This window comes from Ornithodoros turicata, chromosome 8 (genome assembly GCF_037126465.1).
Source record: "Ornithodoros turicata isolate Travis chromosome 8, ASM3712646v1, whole genome shotgun sequence".
Lineage (NCBI taxonomy): Eukaryota > Metazoa > Arthropoda > Arachnida > Ixodida > Argasidae > Ornithodoros > Ornithodoros turicata.
This window is the reverse complement of record NC_088208.1, coordinates 28,822,353-28,846,386: the sequence shown is the minus strand read 5'-3', so window position 1 is coordinate 28,846,386 and position 24,034 is coordinate 28,822,353. Positions and strand designations below refer to the sequence as shown.

General features: G+C 46.9%; 1 protein-coding gene and 1 long non-coding RNA gene across 2 annotated transcripts in view; one reads left to right on the top strand and one right to left on the bottom strand.

Moving 5' to 3' along the window:
* LOC135366325 (uncharacterized) overlaps positions 1-24,034 on the top strand; it is a 33,743-nt gene that overhangs the window by 8,271 nt on the left and 1,438 nt on the right. Inside the window, exons 2-7 of the mRNA XM_064598997.1 lie at positions 3,963-4,070; positions 4,190-4,258; positions 5,070-5,336; positions 5,435-5,846; positions 21,221-21,378; positions 23,420-23,482. Coding sequence (XP_064455067.1) covers positions 3,963-4,070; positions 4,190-4,258; positions 5,070-5,336; positions 5,435-5,846; positions 21,221-21,378; positions 23,420-23,482 — 1,077 coding nt within the window. The remainder of the gene's footprint in view (positions 1-3,962; positions 4,071-4,189; positions 4,259-5,069; positions 5,337-5,434; positions 5,847-21,220; positions 21,379-23,419; positions 23,483-24,034) is intronic.
* LOC135366114 (uncharacterized) lies at positions 10,954-12,031 on the bottom strand. Its single transcript, XR_010414100.1, has 2 exons — positions 11,944-12,031; positions 10,954-11,177 (listed from the first exon to the last, which is right to left on the bottom strand). It is a non-coding gene; the product is annotated as an uncharacterized LOC135366114 (long non-coding RNA).

The window sequence follows — 24,034 nt, the reverse complement described above, 5'->3', positions numbered from 1 at the left end:
TCACTCTCAAGAAGGAGTCTGCTCACTCCCTTCAGAGCCTTTAACTCGCTACGGGAGAGTATAATATTAGGGAGCTAATAGTAGGGAGCTAAAGGGTCCGAACCTCCTAAAACCAACCTTGTTTCCAGTACCTTTCGCTTCTTGGTATGAACGAGACAGGTAATTATGGGTCCAAAGTGTGGCAGTTCTATTGCTTCTTGTTTGCATATATTCCGCGTACATAACCGCGAACATATCCACCAATTCAACCTGTTCTTGTAAAGCCTTGACTGTCTTTTACCTTTTTCGAGCACTTTCAGAAGCAGCAGAAACACCACGCTTTGGACCCATAATGACCAGTCTCGTTGTTACCAAGAAACAAGAGGTACTCTAAACAAGGCGCACACACCATTTTAGGAAATTCTCTTGACCTGCTGTAGCGGAATTAAAAAACTATGCTATTCAGGCGAATGTAAAACCGAAACCGCACAAGCCGCGAATAATTAAATCCGCGAAAGTCAAGGGTTACCCCTACATAAGGAAGAAATATTACCAAACCGAGTTGCGCGACGCGCGCCTGAAGGCACCGAAGGCGTACCCGTGCAGCCTGCTGTATCATCATAGACGCTTTTCGCGACAACGCGTCGTCTGAATTCTGAAATGACCAGTTGTAAGATGTGCTTTGGGGCCTAGACGGGTGAAAAATGGGTGCTTTGACAGCGTTGCGTAAAATCTCACCAGGCCATGTCGCTACCTTACGCCGCTGTCGAGTGATATATAGAGACTAACGGCGTTCATGAGGCACGAAGTCAATTAGCGTACGGGGCTTTGTAGCGCAACGAGGCTGATATATGACCGCGCGCGCGACGCACACTGCACTGCTGTGGCCCGAGGCCTGGGAGTAGCGTGACTTTATCTTTAATTGCCTCAGAGTCGCACTGTCATGGCGAATTTCGTGCATTCTATGTTTTATAGTCGCATGCTTGTACGCTGGACGCGTGCGACATTGTGAGGTGACGTAGCCGGACAGCGCGGATAATGCGCGATGGGCGTGTTCCTCGTGACACCAAAGGAGCTTCGTTGATTGGTTGGTGTCGTGTCGTTGCACAGCGATCTGCATGACGGCGTGGTGGCACGTTGCTGACGGATCTTGCGTCCTGGGCTGACTTCACAAGGAACTGATATTTTGTGGTGCAGAGTCTGAGGAAGCTCCAGGGAAAGTCATCTTAATCACACACCTACAGAGATCTGCTACTTCCTTTCTTCTTTTTTTGTTAGTTTTTCTTGACGAAGCAGTAGAGTCAGAAAGAAAAGAAAAACGGAAGAAGCTTACGCGGAGCCCAATGTAACCTGCCTTTCGGTTTAGGAGAGGATAAAGAAGCGTTATCAGTCTCAGTTGCGCAGATGGCAGCTGTGGTCTCATACCCACATGCTGTCTACGGTGCTGTCGCTTCTCTCTATCCGCTTGAAGTTCGTTTTCAATTGGCGGGTTGAATTTTATTGCGATTAAAAGTTTGGGCAAATAAGTATTGATTCACTAGGAAACAGGGTTATAACCCTACCTACTTAAGAAAAAAAAGCGATGTGGGATTGTGGGCCAATCCATCATCCCAATTAAATTCTTACATATAATACACTTCCACGTGGCTGCAAGATGACGTGCTCGTCTTTCAAGTTGTTGCACGTCGCAGTGATGCCGTTGTGGCTTGGGTGCACTTCTGTGGGTCGCGCTCTCCTAATGTGGACATATGTTTCTATTTTATTTTTTTGAAGAGTTGCAAGCCAAATATTGGCTGACCTCTCTCAACACTTAAAAAGAAGAAATGTAATATAAGCGAGCGTGCGTCCAACAACGCATGAATGCGCAGTAGAAATTTATGCATTACATGAAAAATTAATGAAATTAATTTTTCTATCTTGCATTAATTAATGAAATACATGAAATTAATAGACCACGCTGGGTGCGACGTCGCACCGATATTGCAAAGAGGCAGCAAGGTCAAAGAAGAAATACAAATACAACAGAAAACGTAAATTGAGTCTACAGCTTTCGTGTAGCCGGGTTACACTGAAACGTGGAAAAAGAAACGTCAGATTAATAGGAACACGAACCATATATTAATGATATGCAGAATAGCCGAATAATTTACTTAACTGATCATTAGTCGAATACCATAGTATAGTAGTCGAATGATCGATTAGTCGGATATTAGTCGAAAGGATAATTGGTCGAAGAGTTTAGTCGAACAGTAGTGGAGTTAATAATTAGCCTAATAATTTAGACGAAGTGTAGTGGAATCAAGTAGTCGAGTAGTAGTCGAGTAATAGTCTAGTTGGTCGGAAATGTCCGAAATCAAAGTCGAATTGGTAGTCGAAATTAATAATTAGCCGAATAATTTGCCGAATATGGAGGGATTTGCCGAAAAAGAAACACTGGTACCACACTCACCCAATGGCATGTACACCAGCGCGATAATGGCACAGCGCTCACAGCTCCACAAACTAATTGAACATTTCCCGATACCCGGCCTTGAGTGAAAAGCTGCACGCTTCCTCTGAAACGCTCCCTACAAACTAGTTCCTGGAACTCGACCTAGTTAATCCGCTTTTAGCCACGAATTTAAATGTGGCATTCACCATAATACGAGCATATGTGAGTACAGACAACAGCTTGAAAAGATAAGCGCATACGTGATTGTTTTATGACGTATATGCAGGATAAAGAGGAAGAAAAAGCACTTGTGCTGTATAGTTGACCGAACGATACGAACGATTCCGCTTTCCAGGAAATGCAGCCACATGATCGATGAATGCACAACAGCCACAGGCACCACAACTATATGACGGCCCAACTCTCGATCCACTCGGATTTCGCCTACACAAATCTAGGACTGGTGCCGAATTCATTAATCGGACTATTAATTAATGGGTTAATTAGACATTACGGCGTCGATGCTGATTAATGGCGCGCATGTCCGTCGTTTCCCTGGTTCCTCTGTGGCCCTGCTGTTCGGCAAGAGGAATTCAGTCGTTGTCTTTCCGTAGAACACATGTGTAGCTGCAAGTCGGAAATAACTGAATAGAAACAATATCGCATAATCAAGATCAGCACCATGAAAACTAGGACATACGATCAATCAACGGGTCCTTTGACTGATTCAGTGCGGGCTCAATAGGTTTCGTGCTGCTACACTGTGTTGCCTTATCGACGATGAGTGATAGACCGCAACGTCTTTAACGGCTACAACTAAGACTAAGCGCCTTCACATTGGTGACGGTTCAGCTTTGCAATATATTGTGAAAGTATAGTGAGGCAACACCCAAGAACCGAGAACACGAATTATCCACAACGTGAATCAAGTAGCTTTGGTTCAATACTCAATAAGTGAAACCTAAATGACGGTTATACCGATGCCCCGAATGTGGTGAATGACGCATATACACCCACATGCAGTCGAACCAATTTTTCGAACGTCATCGTCGTCAGACAAGGCGCTGAGGGCACTGACGATTTTCTAGATACAGCCGGGCTTATGGACATTCTATGGCTCGTTAAATGTGTGCTGTGTCCGCCCCCAGAGATTCCGACAATTTTTCTCTCACTTGGTCTAAACTTTTGAACTACATGTTGGACTCCACCATTTTAAGTCGTCATTTCTTTTGTACTTTCTGTGCCAGTATTGGAGTAGCCAGTTCGACTGCGTTGTAACTCACATCCCGATTTTTTTTTTTCTTTCTGTATCACATCACCATCGAACGAAGGCCGCTACTCGAGTTGCCTTCCTCATAGTCTACATATGAGAGCTCACATTTGAGAACTCTTAATACTCGTATGATTATAGCCTATATTACCCACAGTTACCACACAATGAAAAGAAATTCAAATACGCGTACTACTGTTAGCTTTTATACCGGTTAACCGCTGCTCCTTTTCTCTTCATGACAGATTTAATGCGTTCGGACTTTGTCATTGTTCTGCACAGCGCAGGGACGAACGTGCTCGCAACGGGGAATACCTCTCCGGCAACAAATTACCTGCCCAACCAAAGACAAAGGCCGAATCGTCGAGCGACCTTGAAAAAGACAACAGTGTGGGTTTCCCTTTAAATTATGCGCCCGCGCGCGAGGTATGGGCGAGGGCGTCCGTTTTGCCTTGCCCGATATTAGCCAGAGGAGGCTGGACACGCCAATTGTTCCATTTTGCCCTTAGATAGATTGGAAGACAGATTTTTTCAACCGGCCGCTTTCTCTTTTACCTGTCCTCACCTTCTCTCCAAGGGTGAGTCTTGGGCGAGGCTACTCCGTAACTCTTCCGGCCGCCACCGACGGTCCTTCCGAATGTAGGTCATACTTTTCTACTATAAAACCGCGTGGACGGTCGCAGAGAAACCACACTCTCTAATCGACTCGAGACGAGAACCAACCAACAATGATTGCTCAGGTAGGCACCTGCCGTGGCTTGAGCCCCCAACGCCCTCATGGACTTAGGATACCTTGCCGGGCAACGGACGTGCTTCTTGCGTCGCGACGGCGCATGTGCTACGCCGACATTCTCTGTGCCCTTGTAGAGTGCTGCGGGGTTGGGGTTCGGGATCGACGAAGTAGGGTCCAAACCTGTGCTTGATCCAACGCAACCGTGAATGACCATGAGATAAGCTTGTGATTAGATACGAACGTTCGCACCCTGGTGGTAGCCAGGGGTCAGGAAATCGGTGCAAATCTACATTCGTGACGAGTCCGCGATTCAACGTGGGAAAACACATGGGTGTGGTCGCTAGCAGGCGCATGCGTAACTTCTCGAGGAAACAAATTGTTCGGTTTGTAACGTTACAAAATCTCGTGCTCCATTTTTGTATCTACATTAAAATTTCTCTAATTGCGTTCCGCCAGCCAGCTTGCGCCGCGAATTAGCACAGGCGGCAGGAAGAGATTCATTGCCAGATACCGCAGCGTTACACATGAATGATCGATGGCACTCGTTCTCGTTCTTTAGATAGCGCGATATTTAGAGGTAGTATGTTCATGAACAGTGCGTTTTCCGAACGACGATTCACAGGCACAAATATAATTTGTTCGAATGCTTTCCACAGCTCGTTGTCCTCTGCCTGGCCTCCGCCGCCTACGCCGGCGTTGCCCCAGCCTTCCACGGTGCTGCCTATGCTGCCCCAGCATACGGTGCCGCCTATGCTGCTCCAGCTTATGCTGCCTACGCCGCCCCAGCCTACCACGGTGCTGCCTACGGTGTCGCCAAGGCCCCAGTCTTCGCCGCTGCCGCCGCCCCAGTTGTTGCCAGGGCTCCAGTCTACGCTGCTGCTGCTGCCCCAGTCGTCGCCAAGCAAGTCGTACAGGAGGTCTACGTAAGTGCCTTACCGCCACGTCTACTCCACCCCCCTCCTCTAACTATTGAGTAAGTACGAGAACCCGCTGGGTAACTGGTTCCCTGTCACTTCTGCAGGCCCCACAGCCATACAAGTTCGGCTACAACACCGTTGACGAATACGGAAACCAGCAGTCCCGCCACGAGGAGGCTGACGCCTACAACAACCGTGTTGGCTCTTACAGCTTCACTGATGCCTACGGTCTGAGCCGTCGCGTCGACTACGTCGCTGATGCCGCTGGTTTCCGCGCTTCCGTCCACACCAACGAGCCAGGAACTGCCGCTTCTGCCCCAGCTGCTGCCGTCTACAACACCCCAGTTGTTGCCAAGGTCGCCAAGGTCGCCGCCCCAGTTGTTGCCGCTGCCCCCGCCGTGCACGCCCCAGTCTACGCTGCCCCAGCCGTCGCTAAGGTCGCTGCTGCCCCAGCTTACGCTGCCTACGCTGCCCCAGCCTACGCTGCCCCAGCCTACGCCAAGTACGGCGGCTACGGCTACCACTAAGGAACGTGCTGTGTGCTAGGACCTTAAATATATTATTTATGTGCTTCCTCAGTCTTCCACGTTCGCGATAGCAAGTTGTGATATTGTGCATCTTCTTCTTCTAACTTCCAGCTGTCTTTTCTTCGTTGAAGCGTTTTAGTCTTGTGCATCCTCCTGCACGAAGCCATTGGGATTCGTTTCCTTCTGATGCTTTTTTCTGTTAGCGATGCTCAAATCTGAAATGCCAATTCCTCTTTCGGTCTGTCGTCACAGTCTTATTTCGTTTTCCAAATCTTGCTTCCCTTTTTCCTGTCCTTCTCCAACCATACCTCTCGTTTGCATGGCTGAATCTCTCTCAGAGCGTGTTTTGTGCCAAGTATTCGGTATGACATGTCCATGTTTACTGTATTATACTCAATGCGAATAAATGTTTGTTGTTTTGTTGTTATATCTGCTACAGAGTGAAGTTAATTGAACGACTGCCACTTGCTCATCCACACAGCCAATCGTGGAATATGAAATCCATTTTTTTATGCGATGATGTCACTCCGTAGAGTAATAGGGGCTGCGAAGTCACACGCGTAAGCAAAAGTGTCCGTTATGTAACACAAGTTGGTAAGGAAGAGTCAGCCCAACTTCCGGTACTCCCTGTGCAACTTGAGAGCAAATAGCGCCTAGTTCCTGAAGTTTGTGGGCAGAGTCATTACGAGCAATCGCCTGAGGCTTCGGCACTTCACTATAGCCCCATTCAAAGGCAAGGCCCGAAGGGCTCGTGAGACAAGAGGCCTATTGCGTACATGAGCGTGAACGAGCGAGTATATCTAGGTGACTCAATAAGGGTGGGGCCATGGCTCTATCTGCTCCACTATTGCGGGGAGAACGGACACATATTACGTGAGAAGCGCGACGCTGGAGCATCGGTTACGCGTGAACAGATGGGTGTTTAGACGGCGTGCAACACGTCGGAATTTGCAGCCGCGTAAACTGCGACGGAAATTGCTGAGAAACTCGTTGGTGGACGACCGAAGAGGCGACTCTAGCATTGAACGCATGAGCGATTTTACGGATTACCTATAAAGGGAACATTGTGACTTGGTTCAAAGAATGACAACAAGACTTCTTCAGTACTCTCTGCCTTAAGTTGATTGATTGATTGATTCCGTGTTAGTGCCGCGAAGCAACTGTGGCTATAAGCGGAATACAGACGTGGACAGACGGAGAGAGGACACCAAGGAAGGAGTGGGAGACCGCTGGGGAGTTACTATGCATCCTGGGTCGACTTCAGGTTCTTCCTAAAATGAGTTTCGTCACTCTTTGGACACTCGGTTTGTCTTCGAGGTCTCTCTACGCTCATTTCCTATTATTTTGCCTCATTACCTTTCATTAGCATACAGCACTCAGGTACAAGAGCTATGAGATAGCCGGCATTCGTGTTCATCTCATAAACTGCCATGACTTCTTTTATGTTGTCGTCATTTTTGGAAAGTGCAGCATTTATTTATATCTGAAAAGCCGTTTCGTCGTTCACTGAGCTATGTAACTGTTCACACTTCCGTTTTTCAAACGACATGCTCACCTGTGCTACTTGAATCACAAATGCATTAACACGAAAATCGAAATTCCAGATAAATCTGTGCTTCAAGGAGCTAGGTATCATAACCCTTACGTTCGAGATGCACCACGCACTACTGAGCGAAAACGAGCCCAGTGCCAGCGACACGTAACGGTAAAAAATGAATAAAACCAATGAATGCTCGCTTACGAATATGTCTTCGAAATTCGACTGAAAAACTTTCGCAAACGGCAGAAGCAACGGTTCTGTCTAACTTGTGCACGCTGCGCAGGGTACGACAGATTCATAGATCCTACGTTTTCAGAGTGTACCTATTGTCGTGCGGGCTTTTTGTCTCATTTCTCACTAGAATGCCTATACTTTCATGATGGGCCTATGCCCTCCTGCCCGACCAACGAGCGTTTGGTGGAAGTGGCGTTCGAGGAAGTCTCGAAGCTTCCATTTTTGAATTGGCCACTTCTTGTGTTTCAGTGTCGTACCTATCGTTTTCCGAACAGTGCGCAGCGACCCTTTCAAGCACTTATAGAATATTTGCGGGGAAAAAAAAAAGAGAGAGAGAGAGAGACAAATTCATCGACACATCGTTTTGGACTGAATTCTCGAAAGCACGTGTCGTTGGAGACACACCGAGAACCGAGTGTATAAGGAAACCACACAAGTGATGCTTGACTGCAGATGTTCTGCACACGGAAGAAGCAATCGGCCTGAATATGACTTGTTGAAAGCTGCTCTTAAGAGCTGCGCTGGTTTCCGTGAGTGGAGACCATATACTAGGCGTCATGGAAAATATGAGCCAGAACGTCACAAGCATCCTACACTTCGAGGCAAGAGCACGAAGTTCCCCCCCCCCCCATTTATTAAGGCACTCGAGAGCTTCTTGTATCGCTTGCTGTCTATTTGAACCACAAAAATCAGATAAATATGAAGGTGCACAATTTACTCTATACGCAGCTTGCTCTGCACTCCCTCAAGACGATAAAACGAGTATTTTGTGGTTGACACCAATTTCGGTTGATCCTCGGGATATGTAATTTGCCTGGCCTGCATCAGTTTCGTTTCAAGTTCATATTCAATAGTACGATTAAGTTGTAGATCAGGATTTTGCTTGAAAATATGCAGATTGCGCGGTGCAGAATGTAGACGGTTAAACATCCAGATTCAACGATGATGACCTAGGTCAGTGGTTCCCAAAGTGTGGTCCGCGGACCCCCGGGGGTACCCGATAGTGTTCGCGACGATCGAAGACAACCCGAAGACCGTCTTGGCGAGTGCTGGTCACGTCATCTCTGAGGGGGACGATATTGATATATGACGATATATGATACTAAAGAAATATATTACCTTCTCGTTTCCTTCACGCCGCTTATTTATGTAAACATGAATCGTACTTAACGGGGGTCGTCGAATGGATTTTCAGTGCTTTTGAGGGTCCGACACAACGATAAGTTTGGGAAACGCTCCTAGTTCATGGCGAGTTCCACAAGAGATAGTGATGCAGAATAGCTTACGCTAGCACTGCTCGCGTCAGTGTAACATGTGTCGTGTTTCATTGGTCCTTCTGTTCGCTGTTCGTTCGTTTCTGCACTGAACCCACACGGGCAACAGTGCACAGCGCTGCACGGAAACGTCCACGGGAGTTCGATTTCAAATGGATTCGATTCAATCTGATTTCGAAGGAAATAACGGGGCTGAACGAACCACAGCCCGTATAAACTTGGTGCATCTTCAGTGAATTACTATTGATTCGTTGATTGATTGATTTTTAAAAGAAAAAAAAATTGAGATGTTAGTCCCGAGCCACTCGGGACTGGCTACTCCAGAACTTATTGCTTGTGCATACAATCTACTCCTATTCTTAAGAACGTCAATTCAAATTTTCACTTATCCCTTTTTATCTAGCTTAGAGATAAATTCGTTTCTCCGCGTCCATTTACAGAACTGAATCGAACTGAATCAAAGAATTCACGAAGGCCCTAGACGGGTTAAATCGACGTCCAACAGCCCCACCATCTTATGAGACCATGTGCGTGGAACCCAGCTTGGAGCACTACGCCCGCAGCAGGCACACGAAAATATCGAATGCCTTTCGTCACATCTCATCAAGATTGCATCATTCACACACCCTCCAGGTACTCTTGAAACGAAGTGAAACTTCCACCCTAGATACGCTTAATGTAGAGCAATTGCTGTTCACATATACGAAGAACGTAAAAAAAGTAAACGGTGCAGCTTCCGCATTGCTGTGCAGTTGGAGTCGTTACTCGCGTCACGTCGGCAGTCCCATGGAACCGCTTTCAGGTTCCCAAGCCAAAGTGGTTTATAAGTACTCGAAGAGCATCTTCTTCGATGAACTTTTGTATCAGCTTACAGGTAAGAAGCAAAATAAGTGTCCCAATTAACCGCGCTCCCGGTAGTCCATGACATTTATGACAAAGTAGAACTGCACGCAAGCAGCTTAATTACCGACATGCCTTAATTAACCTAGTTTGAACTTCTTACTTCGATGAATTATATGGTGATTCGTGTGTACTGATTTCTGTTTAAGAAAAGCGTTTTCTGTCACGTGCTATTGCAACATGCCCCACATAGTATACCCCAACATCTCGCGAGATGGAGGCGAGGGAAACTTATATCGAAACGCACTTTATTAGTGAGTTCTAGTGCATCGTACGCCGTCGCCTTTGCGTGCGTTAAGGGGGGGATATGTTTATTAAGAAAAAAGAAAGGAAAGGTCAGCCAGACGGAGGTCGGCTTGCTATTCCAAAAAAAGGAAAATGGGGAAGAAAAGAAAAGGCAAAAAAAAAGAAGAAAAGGAAAGGAGAAGAAAAAAATGAGAAAAGGGGAAAGGAAAGGGATAGCGTGGTGGTCCTGTGCAATGCGCGAAGCCCTCTTTATGTTATGCGCGTGCGCAGAATCACCAACGCTATCCCTTGCGTACGCAAAGACGATACGGTAACCACCACCTTATTTGGAGTTGAGGAATGGGGACAGCAGCGAAGCTAAAAAAAAAGAAAGAAAGCATTTCGGGAGGGGTTCTATGGGGACTTCACATGGGGGAGGAGGATATCATCCTCTTTTCCCTCTCTCAAATGCACTACCAAGGGTACGATTTCGAGGGCCACTGAATGAGGAGTTTACGACATGCAGTACGACTGTACTACGCCACTGAATGAGGAGTTTCATCGACAGGGGCGATACGCTACCCCAATGCTGGTGGTGATGTGGGGAATGAAATAATGAGCGCCCTTCACAATAACGATGGAAGCCCAATGGTGTCCAAAGACGTCAAAAGAGCTTTGAGGGCAGAGCATTTTTTGGGCTGGATTTGGCCGGGGCGATTCGGGGCTGGGTTTGGTGATACCGTACGGTGCACTAAAACCCACTATTATTTCGAACCTTATACCTCACGGTCACCCTAACATTCCCGCTGCATCACCTCGCTTCAAAACACTCATCATCCTAACCCTCATATATACCAGGTACGTGAGAACTCGGACCAATTATCACTGGTTTCGTTATGCACGCGTATGTGTTACGCAGAGTGTACAAACAGGGAGATTTTTGCTTTAGTTGGACGTTGACACCACAAAGTCACTGTTGCTATGAGCGACGTAGAGACAGATGCAGATGCACGCAGAAAGTAGCAGCACAGGCGAGAGGTTAGTATGTGCATATCTGTGCCGGGACTTGTCGGAGAAGTCAGTCGGAGGACGCAAGAAAAACCCGCGCTTAACTGTCGACGGAGTAAGTGGAGCCCGCTCGAACAGACTAAGAAAAAGAAGAATTCGAAGAGTAAGTTCAGCAAAAAAAAAAAAGAACGACAAAAATACGTGTTACAGATAAAAGGGAGATGGTACAGGCAAGCTGGTATTAACTCATGGTGAAGGTTTTGGTGAAGGGAACCGAAAGACACGGTCAAGCAAGGCAGACAACAATTTCTCAACGTTGTTGTCGTCTGGCTTGGTTGACCGTGTCTCTCGGATCGTGCCCTTCGCGATGAAAAATATCTGTTCTTCGTGAATTTGATGGAATAAGTCCATGTAACTGAGAACTCTTCAGCTGAATTTGAAGTGCATCATCAGGCATCATCATTTAAATAAAGTTGTTCTGCTCAGGCAGTAGGACATAATTAGCTGTTCTTTTTCGGCAAATTGTGCCCTATGCATGTCACAAGATTTCATATCAGTCGACATATCACGGTTCTCGATTCAATTCACAGTAGTTTCATTCATGCACGTGGATTATGTATACATAGGACTGTGAGCACAAAGCGTGAAATGCGGTTCCCATTATGGGGCATCCATTCAGTCACAAAACGGACTAGTGGTTCTAGCAATGCGTTTTGTCCTCAAAATAAGTCAGCAGCCTTCATCATGAACTCGCAAGTAGCACTAACAAAAAGAGTAGAATGCTGAAGAAAGGACACACTCCTCAGTGACGCTGCTATTACTATTGTTACTGTGTCCTGGTCAAGATGTTGCCTATTAGTCAGGTAGATACTACAAGGTAGACGTAACTACATTAAGACACTCACAATTGGATAAACCTAGGGAAACCAGTAGACAAGCACGCAATTGTGGGACATAGACACAGAAGAGATATGTACAATGCACGCAGTTCCAGTTACTGCGTGTTCGTCGCGTTACGCTACGTCACGCATCAATCCAGAGCCATCTGTTGGAGATAGCACAGACCTTCCTTCAACTGCCTGGCGCCGCCTGCAGGTTTCCAAAGGAACGTTCCACTTAGCGTATTCTGAGCTCCCGTTGTGAGAGGGCAGCGCTGAATGTTGCCTACGAACAGATGACGATAAAGTTTCCTGACTGGAGAAAGGTAAATAAAAAAATGCACAGCGACGTACACGGTGAAGTGCGCTTGAATCGACCGGTTTTTTCCCCCCGACAAAGATCCGATTGCACGTTTATCGGTGATATTATTAAAGAAGCACCACAGGAAGATTTTTTAGGATAAACATAGGCGTCGCATTTGATAGTGCAAGACGGTGGTGCAAGAGTACGCGAAGCTTTTGTGTGCAAAAAGAATACAAAAACATTGTGCCTCTGTGGACGTGTATCTGTCAGAGACGCACACTTGATAACCCTCTTCAAAACTCGTAGAGGAGCTTTAGTTCCTCCACATCAGTCCTGATCGGCAATGATGGGATGTGCTCGGGAGCTTCTCAACACGTGGCTCCACTCCAGGACGTTGCCGATAGCACTGACTTGCTTGTGCCTTTGCGCGCGGTGGTAGTGGGGCGTCGTCGTCGTCGTCGTCGTCGTCCACGGGCCGTCACAACACTCCTAGTCCTCCTGAGACGCGGAGGATTGCTTGCAGTTGAGGTCCGCGTCGATACCATGAAGAGAAGAATGAGGATGACACCTGGATGAGCTACGGCTGGACACACGACTTGTTATCTCAGTGGATGCAGCAGTAGCACAATGGGGTGGAAAAGTGCACTGCGAGCCTTGCGGGTTCCAGTGAGGAGCTGAAGTAGCGTGGGCTCCAGGGAGTGAAGGTGCCAGTACCGCAACGGTACATGAGCGGTGGGCTCCAAGAGTAGTCGCAAGAGAGGTGCCAGGGATGACCATCGCGAAGCAGGCGGAGGTCGTGAACAGAGCTCACTGTGGTATTGTAACGAAGACCGGACAGGTTGGTATATATTGCTGACAGTTGCGACGAAGAATACACAGGACGAAACAGACGATGTCGCACTGTGGTAGCCCTGCGGGTCCCTGGTGGAAAACAGGGCCCGGAGCCCGTCTGCCAGTGGATGTTTGTTTCTTTATGGGCGTAAGAAGACGTTAGCCTTGTTAAATTACCGAGGAAAGCCAGACGGGCAGGTTGGGTGGCCTGGGTTCCTTGACAGCTAGCACAGGAGGTGCGTGTGGTGCAGTTGACAGCGACCTAGCGCGACCGGTACTAGAGCACGTGGCTGGGAAAGGTGAAGCTGGTGGGCACCCGAGGAGGACCGACGCGAAGGATGGGGCGGCGTGACACAGTGAGGATGACCGCTGCGTACTCAGTGGTGCGAGGCACCGTGATATGCCAGGGGCTCGGTGCTCAACTTTTCGTTATTCCATACAGCACGGTAAACCTTCCCAGGCCACACTTTCCGAGTCTGTCACTTAATCAGATGGACTGTCACCCCTTCTCTTTGTCAGAATTGCTTGGTGCATGGCCAAATCCATCCAGGTTCAGAGGCCAGAGACAGGAACTCCCCAATCATCATAATAAAGGAAAGTTGCTGATAAATGCATCGCTTCTCTGCGGTGGTGCTTCTAAAAGACCTCGCTGTTGTCGGCCTCACAGAGGTGGGCAACGTCACGACTAATGATCTGGGAAGGTGGATGTGCCTCCTGGGCCGACTTCTAAGGGAACTGTGCCGATATGTCTAACATCACCTGACGGAAAACCCAGGCAAAAAAAAAAAAAAAAACAGACAGCACAGCCGACCCCGGGATTCGAACCCGGGTACCTCGTCGGGATTCCTTCACAGCTCCCGCACGCTGGCCAGTCGTGATGTTTATTTGAAATAGCGGTGTACGGAAACGGTATTTACTTTCACGTGCCGCCGCGTGGCGTTTGGATCGCGCCAACTAAAAAACATTTCAATAACGAATGGTGTGTCCACCATAGTTTAGTTCAGTTCAGTTCAGCATCGCGCCCCAGGTCGTAGAATGGGCATGCAGCGCCGATGCCTAGAGAGTTCTCTGAGGAACTACCCCCCCCCTTTTTTTTTCTTGACCTTTGTTCTCTGAGGGTCACCAAATGTATACAGGAGGTGGCATCCCTCTACATGAGTCCTGATCGGCGATGATAGCATATCGCGGAGGGCCGGATGTGCTGCTGGCGTCACGTGACGTGACACGACCTGGCGTTGAAAAAAAAAATGCATTCTGAAAAGACTGCGTGGTGCTGGAGAGCTTCTCAACCCATGACTTCACTCTAGGATGTTGCGATAGAGCTGACTTCTGCTAGCTTGTGCTAGCTTATGCCTTGGCGCGTGGTGGTAGAGGCGTGTCGTTGTCGTCCATGGGATGGGCCGCCATAGACTCTTCAGTAACTTGGTATGCGCTGCTGAGGTTTTGGGTACCCCGAAAGCGGTCAGACCTTTCTCGAAAGTAATAACATGTCGAATCTTCCAGTCTCCACTGTTTGGCATCTTCATTTAATAAGGTGGACAATTTATGTTCAAACAACAAGTGCGAGTTCCAAACAAAGCAGCCTTTGTCCCAACCTTTGTCTCCTCTAAATTTCTAACACATAAGTTAGATACGTGTACAAGGGCAATCTAATACCACCAGAATGCTTCGGCAGAGAACTTGACAGATAAGCGGAAGCTGGTTGAAAGCTTTGAGATATGATATCCAACGTTTCAAAAATTGTAAGACAAATATCGGTTTTCCACAACGCGTATGCGCGTCCGCGGCCAGCTGCAGGCGGCCGCCACGTTAGATGGCAGGGATTAATCTGCTTCAAGGTCACGTCGACGTTTGAGGCCGAGACTTGACGAAGCTTTGTACGAAGGTTCGAGTCCTACAGCTGGCAAACATTTTCAGTGACTTTCATCTTTCATCGAAGCTTTGTACTCATAATCCCGTAATGCGCTTTCTTTTTTCCCATGCGCACTCTTTCTGCCCGTCTTCTCATTCAAGTTTGCGGCACGGTTGCCATGACTACTGGCATGAAAACGCGACGTTCGACATTCCACCGACAGGGGCGACGCGAACGTAAAAATGGTATATTACTCAAGTTGTGACGACTTATGTTTTCTATGGGTATAAGAAAGCAGCGCGTTCAGATCCCTGCTAGTTCATGCAATCTTGCATTCTCTCGGTTTTTGTTTTCGAGCGCCACACGATGACTCCTGTTACCAGCACGGCGAGTTTTATGGAGACCGTGTGAAATGCCAGTACCTTCCCATTAGCCTGAGCAGCCGATTATTGTTACCTCGTGGGCAATGTATCAATCATTAATCTAATTTCGGAATAATCCAATTTAAGAAGTAACGGGCATCGTGTCGCTTACAAATATAACCCTCTACGCTTGACTTCAAGACGTCATCCCACGAAGAGAAGCAGAGAACCTGAATTTTGGCACATTGTTACCGACCCGTATAGATCAAACGGCCGAGGACGACGACAACTTGGCAGTTGGCCACAGAGTTGCTTAAACGCATCGTTTTCCGCGAGTGGCGGTTACACACAGGGTGTTTTGTGTTGATATTTAAGAGTACGTTAAAGAACGTTCAGTACTGATTTGCCTTGAAAGTAACATAACTATCACCCCAAGCTAAGAACAGTCAAATTAAAACAGGGACCTACGACAGTGGCCATCACTCACGATCATAGTTGCCTTGTGACACCCCCCCCCCCTTCGCTTCCCCCTTCCGCCACCCCCTTTTCATCATTTCTCCGAGCAAGGTACCGCCAATCTAGGCAGGCAGACCGCTGGAACCCCCCCCCCCCCGTCACCCCCCCCCCCCCTCTTGAGACAACTTTCGTTGATTGTACATACGTCACGATTCCTTAGCTGAAATAAGCTTTTGTTACAGAAAGGCATACCTGTACATTATGCCTCCTACAAGATGATGATGATGATGATGATGATGATAAAAAAAGGGGGGGATGTGACGTCCGCATGACCTATTAGGCCTTAGGAATACGGCGGAAATTCCGCTGAGACGCTCGCTGTACTTTTATAGCCATTGCTACTACCAATTTCCTATCACTCCATTAACTTATAAGGCATAACGTTTTACTTTCCTGCAAAATTTCTCTGACGATCCACTTATCATCTAATGCGTTCAGACGGCCTTATTCAGCGTCTCATAATAAAGCAATGGTACTTTTAGCTATTTTTCTTTTTATTCAAACCAACCAACCAGCCAGCTATCGACAGAAAAATAACTGTGTCTCACATGTCAAGTTGTGTATGGTAAGTTGATCAATAAGGTGTTAAAGTAACTTATGGAAGTTTTGCAATTCTACACCGGCTTCTTGTCATACGTGGAACTGATGTACGGACACGTAGAACTCGTGCTACAGCGATAGGCAACTGGAACATTATCGGCAAGTTGAACCCCTGTCATCACACTTTTTTCTCATACATCTCACGCAGATACGAAGTGTGGGCTTTTACGAGAACGATACGTAGATTCTTTAGCATTCACCGACCGTGCCCTTCTATCAACGTACAGCGAGCCATACCCATAAAAGGAGTGGGCAATCGCAGCCTACACATAGAGGCGTGTAAACAACTGTCACTCACAAAATAAAAGTGCTCGGAGAAGCCCTGACTGATGCTTCATCGAATAACGTCATCTCCCCTCCCTATTTTTTGAAGAGACCTTGACAAGGACTCTCAGGCAAGGCCTCCCTGTCGGTGCAAAGCTGGAGAAAGGGACAAGGTCTGAGCCGCGCGGCGAAGAAACAAAAGGCGTTGGAGAGGTCAGCAATTATTGGGAACTTCGATCCAGGTCAGAGACATTACGTCAAGCACCATTATGTGCCCAGCGCCCTTGACGGTCGGCGCGCGAAATGTTGGACGACCCAGACGCACGCGTACGCATATGACCTGCATCTGGATGGAGGCATGCCGCCGTTTACGTCGGACTTTTCACTTTCGATGACGATAACGATCGCCATTGCGAGGTGTTACCTTCGATGAACAAAGCAATATCAGGCAAAAAGTCGTTAGGCACCCCCTAATTTCGTTATTCATTCAATACGTGTGAGGGAAAGCGCTACGTGGTAGGCGGCTTATCCGTTCGTCGTGCGTACGCATCGACGCAAAAAGTGGCACGTTGATGACCTGAACCTTCGTTCGTTTGGTTCGTTTGATTTCCGTCTTACTGACAGTTCCAATATAAGGTCCAACTGGATTATATGGGTATGTGTGAGGCGTGTCAAGTCGGCGTTACGCAACAACTTCAGTTTACATATCCCATACCATCAGAGACGTATTTCTTCCGGTGGGATTAATCGTCACGAACAAGTTATATAGAGGTCTTTCACTTGTCAGTGTACTCCTAATCCTGGTGAGACTTAATTCTCGAGCCGTTATCTAAAGCTACTGGAGCAGTTACACGTGTTATTTTCTTTCCTTGCGGCTTCTCATTAGATTAAGTCCTGATTATCCACATGTCTGTTCTGAAACGGAAAAGAACAAACTCTAAAGAGAACAATTGAAAGTAATTCAAGAAGGAGTTAGACGTGTATTGAAAAACGCATCCGTTCCTGGGATCCCTGGAATCCAACGGGATGATCTCTGCCACTCTGGGGTGTTGATGAATTCAATTCGAGGGTGTTCTACGATGTCTACACATTCTTTCAAACGTTGGACAGGAACACGCGGGCGTCTTTCTTCGTAGGTTTAGAGATGCCCCTGTCACGCATAACAAGCATTCCTTCGCTTCAGATGATACCACACCTTTCGTGTCCCGTAACACATGTCACCTGCCGATGCATGCATGCAGAATGAAGCATTAAACCGCGCACGTCAGCCGCGTTTTCTTTGTCTGTCGTTTTCACTGACTGCCTGGGGAAGACCCCGCGCATACATCCGGCAATTAGCCTGTCACAGGGAAGAGATCCTGAGAGGATCGGCTCTGAGACAATCTGCAGTCTGTCAAAATAACGCCCACCGCTGTCGACCTGCAAGAACGAATTCGTCCCATTTCTTTGTTCTTTTTAACGGCGGCGTCTCTTCGACGCATGGGTGTCGCAGTAGGGCATATATTTCTCTAGGTCGCATGGGACGCCTCGGATTCCGGTGAAACAGGTCCAATGTGAGATTCGATTCGTATAGGCTCAATATACGAGATTGCGACCGCGATACGACGCCGAAGTTGAGTAAGTTCGGTAAATCTTCCCGGTCATTTCTGTCACCCTTTAGAACTGTCTACTCGAGAGACTACCTCTCAGAGCTTCCCTGAACTGCAATAACAGGAACATGCATGACGATACGATGAGGTATCTCTCCGCAGCACTGCAAGCCAACTGACTACCGTTGGGAAAGCCGTTTCAGCCGCACTAAAATACTATATACAACAACCTTATATTGGTGATAATTAATAGAATGACCCATCGCCAGAGAGGAGGATACTTTATCCCATTGATGGTATAATGATAAGCCTCAGAACGAGGACAGGCGTCCTACAGTGTCCAGAAAGGCAATAGGGCATGGCGCTGGTGTGCTGGATTTCACTGCGCACCAATCAATTTTGTTATTGTGAAAGAGCGAGGGTCGAGCTGACTTACAGACACTGGTTAGGGTAATCCTAAATGTTAGTAGAATGGACACGGGAAAGGGACTGAAGAACCGCCAGAAATACTTGTGGGAAAGGAAAATTACTTTGCTGCGAGCGCGAGAAGTCATCTGCCCGTATGTGACGCCTTTTACGTTGAAGGTACAGCTCGCGTCAAGGTTAACTTGAACACGGCTCCTGTCTGCGAAGCGCTCCGAGACAGCCAACCCCGGCAGCGCCTACCCGAAAACAACGCTTTCATAACGATGGTCACCCCCCCCCCCCCCAACTGGAATCAAATGACCCAAAACACCCTTCGCCGTTAGTTCTCCTAAGGACCGCCAGGGTCCGCAGGCTGGAACAGCTTTTTTGTTAAATCTGTTGCGAGCTGTACCATGAAGCAGGAGAGGCGCAATCTCGGAAAATTATCTATTCGGTAGCCTGGGCCTTCAGTAATCTTCCGTCTCATGTTTCGCCGGCACTTATCGTTGTTAGAAAATTAACATTGAAAATTACTGGCAACACCGCGTCAAAGAGGTCACCAAGTGCGCATTGCTCGTAAAGCATGGCGGCGCAACTATACATTGCCTGCGGACAACACTGGGTCTAACAACGGAAGAAGTTGGCTAGGTCTCGGCTACGTAGCCAACAGAAGCCGCAAATCAGTTCATTTGGGAACATAGATCACTGTTACTTGGCGAATTGGGGATAATATCCTACCAGACGAGTTTTGTTATTATGTGTGTGTGTGGGGGGGGGGGGATATGTTTATTGCTCATAAAAAAAGAAGGGAAAGGTTAGCCATGATTATTAGAAATTTTATTAAAAGGAATTCGTATTAGGAACGCTCTGTCACGTGTATAACTTGTTGTGCTTGGCTTACAAGCAACAAGCTGTCAAGCTATATGTCGTCGGCCCACTGCTGTTCTACGATAACTCTAAAGACAATCAACCTGTAACGTTAACAACAATATCATGAAACGGAGAGCGAGACAAAACAAATAAGAAGTAACCTTATTATCCTGTGTAACGAACCACGTTTGTTCGGATAAAAGTCCTTCTTGTCTCTTTTTGCTTTTAAAGTTGTTCATTCGTTTCGTGTACCTATAATTGAGCGTGCCGATCTTGAGTATACAGAAGGAGCTGTAGCGTGAGACCGTCATTGTGCATATCTAATCGTGCATATGTGCAATGGTACTATTCAGCACGCAAGCGTTCAATACAAATCGTACGTAAGATCGTGATGAGAGATCGTGATTTGACGTTTGCAGACACTAACGAGAACAATATGTTAGTATAACCTACTCCTAAGACTTGGGAAGGTGAACACGTTGTTTACATTCTCATTCAATGCCTATAAAAAACGCGACGGCTGCACAATGCATTGGGTGGGAAAGTATCTCGGCACTTCGCCAGCGTATCTCTCTGAAAGAACTTTCAGACATGGCTTAGCAGTCGAACCAGGATTTTATGGAAAACGGGAGGAATAGTGAGCACGAGGACATCTTTGCCCTCGTCCAAGCCTCCTCGCCCGAGTGTAATCTCAACCAGCGACCTAGGCGAATGTCCATGAGCCAAGGGAAGGGAGACTATCTTCCGCGATCAGGAACATCTGAAGCTCTCGTACGATGTGTAAATGGGTCATCCAGATCCACTACACGTGACACCTTGGGATGGTGAAATAGAGGCCTTTACAGGCTTAGAAATGTCTAATGAAAATGGAAAATGAAAGTGCCAAATTGCACCTGATAAAAGGACCTGCAGCCTCACACCCAGCTAAAGGATATATACGCAACAGCCACATGTATACACGTGACGAATAGTTGAGATTGTTCACTGCTGCAGGGCGGGCACCTTTCTTCATTCTCTAGTCCGAACTATGTAGCCAGTCTCACGTGACGGTATGCTGCTCGGGAGGTATCGCGAGTCCTGGGCTTACTTCATAGGCAGCTGTGCCGGCATTTGCCCAGGCCCGTGGCAAGAAACAAAAGCATGTTACTAAGAAGAAAATGTGACAAACAGAAACTTAAGGACGATTGCATTAGACTGGATTACGTAAAAGATATATATATATATATTTTCTAACTGCAAGAATGAGCGGCACAAAGTTCCTAAGCACAGGAGTTTCCAAATATTGTCCGAGCAGCGGGGAGGCACATGAAAGGCGAGAAGACACGAAAGGCAAATGAGAGATACCTAAAACATAGTGCAGGAATAATGAGAGATTTCAACCACTGCACGCATCCTGTCGACAGTCTGCTACACACCAAGAACACAGGTTAAAAAAAGAAGAAAAATATATGAAACAAAAAGAAAGAAAGAAACCGAAAATATGGTCTAATAAAGACATCCCCAGACTGAAACTCAAACATATTCGCGCAAAATTCTGCGTTGCGACCGTAACCTTGAAGCAGCTCTTACTTGCCGCACCTATACATTTATCAGATACGCATTTCCGATACCGTTCCTGGGGGGCGAATAATGAACGTCGGTATCTAACCTCTGTGGAGATTTATCTCGCGTTCGCGATTTCCCTCCTCCAAACAAATGATCAGGATTTCAGGGGAAAGACAAAAACGAATCGGTCGTAAACACGGTAGGCTGTATCTTCGTTACTATTCAAATGAGCTCCTGTTAGCGCAGAGTATAAAACCTCGAGGAGGCACCCGGAGGCACAGCGTCACTTTCAGTTGTGCTCACGCAGTCAGGATGTTCGCCAAGGTACGTAAAATGCAGCTCTTCGGCGCCGTTGTGTGTGCTATAGACGCTGTGTTCACGTTCCGTCCCCAGGGATCTCTAAAACTAAATAGGCTTCAGGGTCCCCTCGCCTATTGCTTCAGTCACACTGTTGTCGCCGTTGTACGGTCTGAGTGTCAGCCTCGGTGTCTTCTGTTAACCTAGTCGATATACGTATGCCACAAACTGAAGAACAATATAGACGCACTCTGTTTGAAGCTCACTCTGGACAACTAAGGGCTGCTGGAAGGTGTTCCAGTGCGCCTTTGTGTTTGGGGAATCACAAGGAAATTCGTCGCGGTAGACAGCGCTTCGAACATCAAGGAACCTTCGAAGTGCACTAAGCTCTGAGGAATCGCTCAGGGCGGAACTAGAATACGGTGGTAAGAAAGATAAACCAAGTCAAGTCATAGTCGGACGTAAGGTTTGTGGCAGGGTTCCTGGTCGGTGAAACTTACAAGTTTCTGGGCTCTTGCAAGTCTTTTGAATGTTAAGCTAGTTCAGGTAAGTACCGCAACCTAGCAGCAACATTGGCGCGACTGGACGAAGAGTGTGAAAGAACCCTTTTGGGACACTTAAAAGAGCAAGAGGGACCAGACCAGGAGCAATTTCAAGGAATTTCATGGAATCTTTGTCGAATTCACATCGATTAACCGTTGAAATTCGCAGAGTTCCCACTATTGGATAGTTAACCAATTCCAGGAGTGAATCTCAGTGCAGTGCTCGTAGACAGTCAGTTAATTTCTCTTTATGGTACCTGGACTACCGAATGGAACTGTGATTGTCCACAGACTTTGATACTACAACCTCAGTTGGCGTCCATACCCGTACTGTCGTCCTTCGGGTAGCTTATACATGTATATATAGTTCAGGACCCATACTTGAACCTATTGAATATAACACAGATAGCAGGCACTGTCAATATCAGTGTTGGGGATTTGAGGAAATAAATCGGATTTAAACTAAATCCGCGGTTTGCAGAAGTCGATAAATCTATCCAAATCAAGTCCGGATGCAAATTTATTCGAGTAAATCAAATCACTATAAATCCGGATGTATTCCCAGCACGCCAAATCAAATCCCTTTTTAAGTCCGGATTTTTCAGATCCATCACAAATCCGGAAGAGGAACTAGCACTGCTGAACAGCTGTGGAATGGTTTCAGAATCGACCGCAGTTTTAGAAGCTCGGCTTTTTACACATAATATCTAATTACTTCTAATCAACTAACTTCTAACTAACTTCTAACTACTGTACTTCCCTGTCGCTGGTCTTGGTACGGGTACACCTGCCACATGATACATTTTTTGCTGTGCAGTACGCAAGAAAATGCGTCAAATAAACAGATGGGAGAGAAGCATAATGACTGCACTGCAAAAATTGGTGGGGAGTAGGAAAGATAACATGGGTCCTAGCGTTTTTGTTTTTGTTTTTTTTTCGGCGCGTGAAGTATAATAGGCCGTACATTGACGTATAAGCACCATGCAAAACCATCGTCGCCGTGTTCGACCAGTACCACAGAAGCACAGTCGTTTATCCTATGAAGAGTAGTCGAGGTCTTCTGTGTGGCCTATTTGCTGAACATTGAAGTGTATTGATTTTCTGCTAGCATTACATTACAAAGTATAACAGAGACAGGCAGAGCCGGAGCAAGCGTTGCGCCACAGTCGCGCTAGCATGCGCATCGCTCATGCATATAGGCTGAATTTCATAGCAAATTATGCAAATCCGGATTAAAATCGAAATTTCAGAAAAACGTGATTCAACCAAAATCAAAATCCCTTAGCAAAAATGTGATTCAATCGAAATCCAAATCCCTGAGCAAAAGTGTGATTCAATTCAAATCCAAATCCCTGAGCAAATGTGTGATTCAATCCAAATCCTGTTCACAATGAAGCCGCCAATCAAATCTAAATCAAATCTACCAGTCTCTTTTGTGGATTTAAATCCGGATTTAAATCAAATACGACATTTCAAACCCCCAACACTGGTCAATATATGATTTCTCTTTTCCTTTCCACTTGCAGCTCGTGTTCCTCGCAGTCATCGCTGGTGCTTTCGCCCAGTTTGTTGTTCAGCAGCCATTCTTCGTAAGTTCATTCACTGTCCTTCACGCACACGTAAATGCAGGAGAATCCTAATGACGGATCGTTGACTCGTTCGACCTGGTTCGAAGACATCAGCACGCGAAAGACGAGTGCTGTCGGGGAACATTACGCGCTCTCGCGAATTTTCCAAAGAACACGCAGAACACCATAGCTTCGGATTTTCCAAGAGGAGGTGACATCAGCATGAGCTCTGGTGTCTGCACCACCTTGGAACATTGCCAGCAGCTGTCATGAGGGGGGAGGGGAGGATATGTTTAATGCAAAGTAACAAAAAAGAGAGGGGAAAGGTTAGCCACGCTGTAGGCTTGCTATTCCCAAAAGCTATCAAGCTAACAAAGGGGGATAGAAGCAGCTGAGACACAGAAAATTATGAAAAAATACAGAATAAACAGCTTCTTAACTAATCGTTGCGCATAGGACGTATCAGAAAATGCCCAGGAGTTTAGATTCCCGAAGGAATCGTATCAGCGCAGACGTGACTTCAGCGTGCTGAGTAGAGTCAAGTAGCACCGCGAGGGAAAGCTCTCAGTAGCC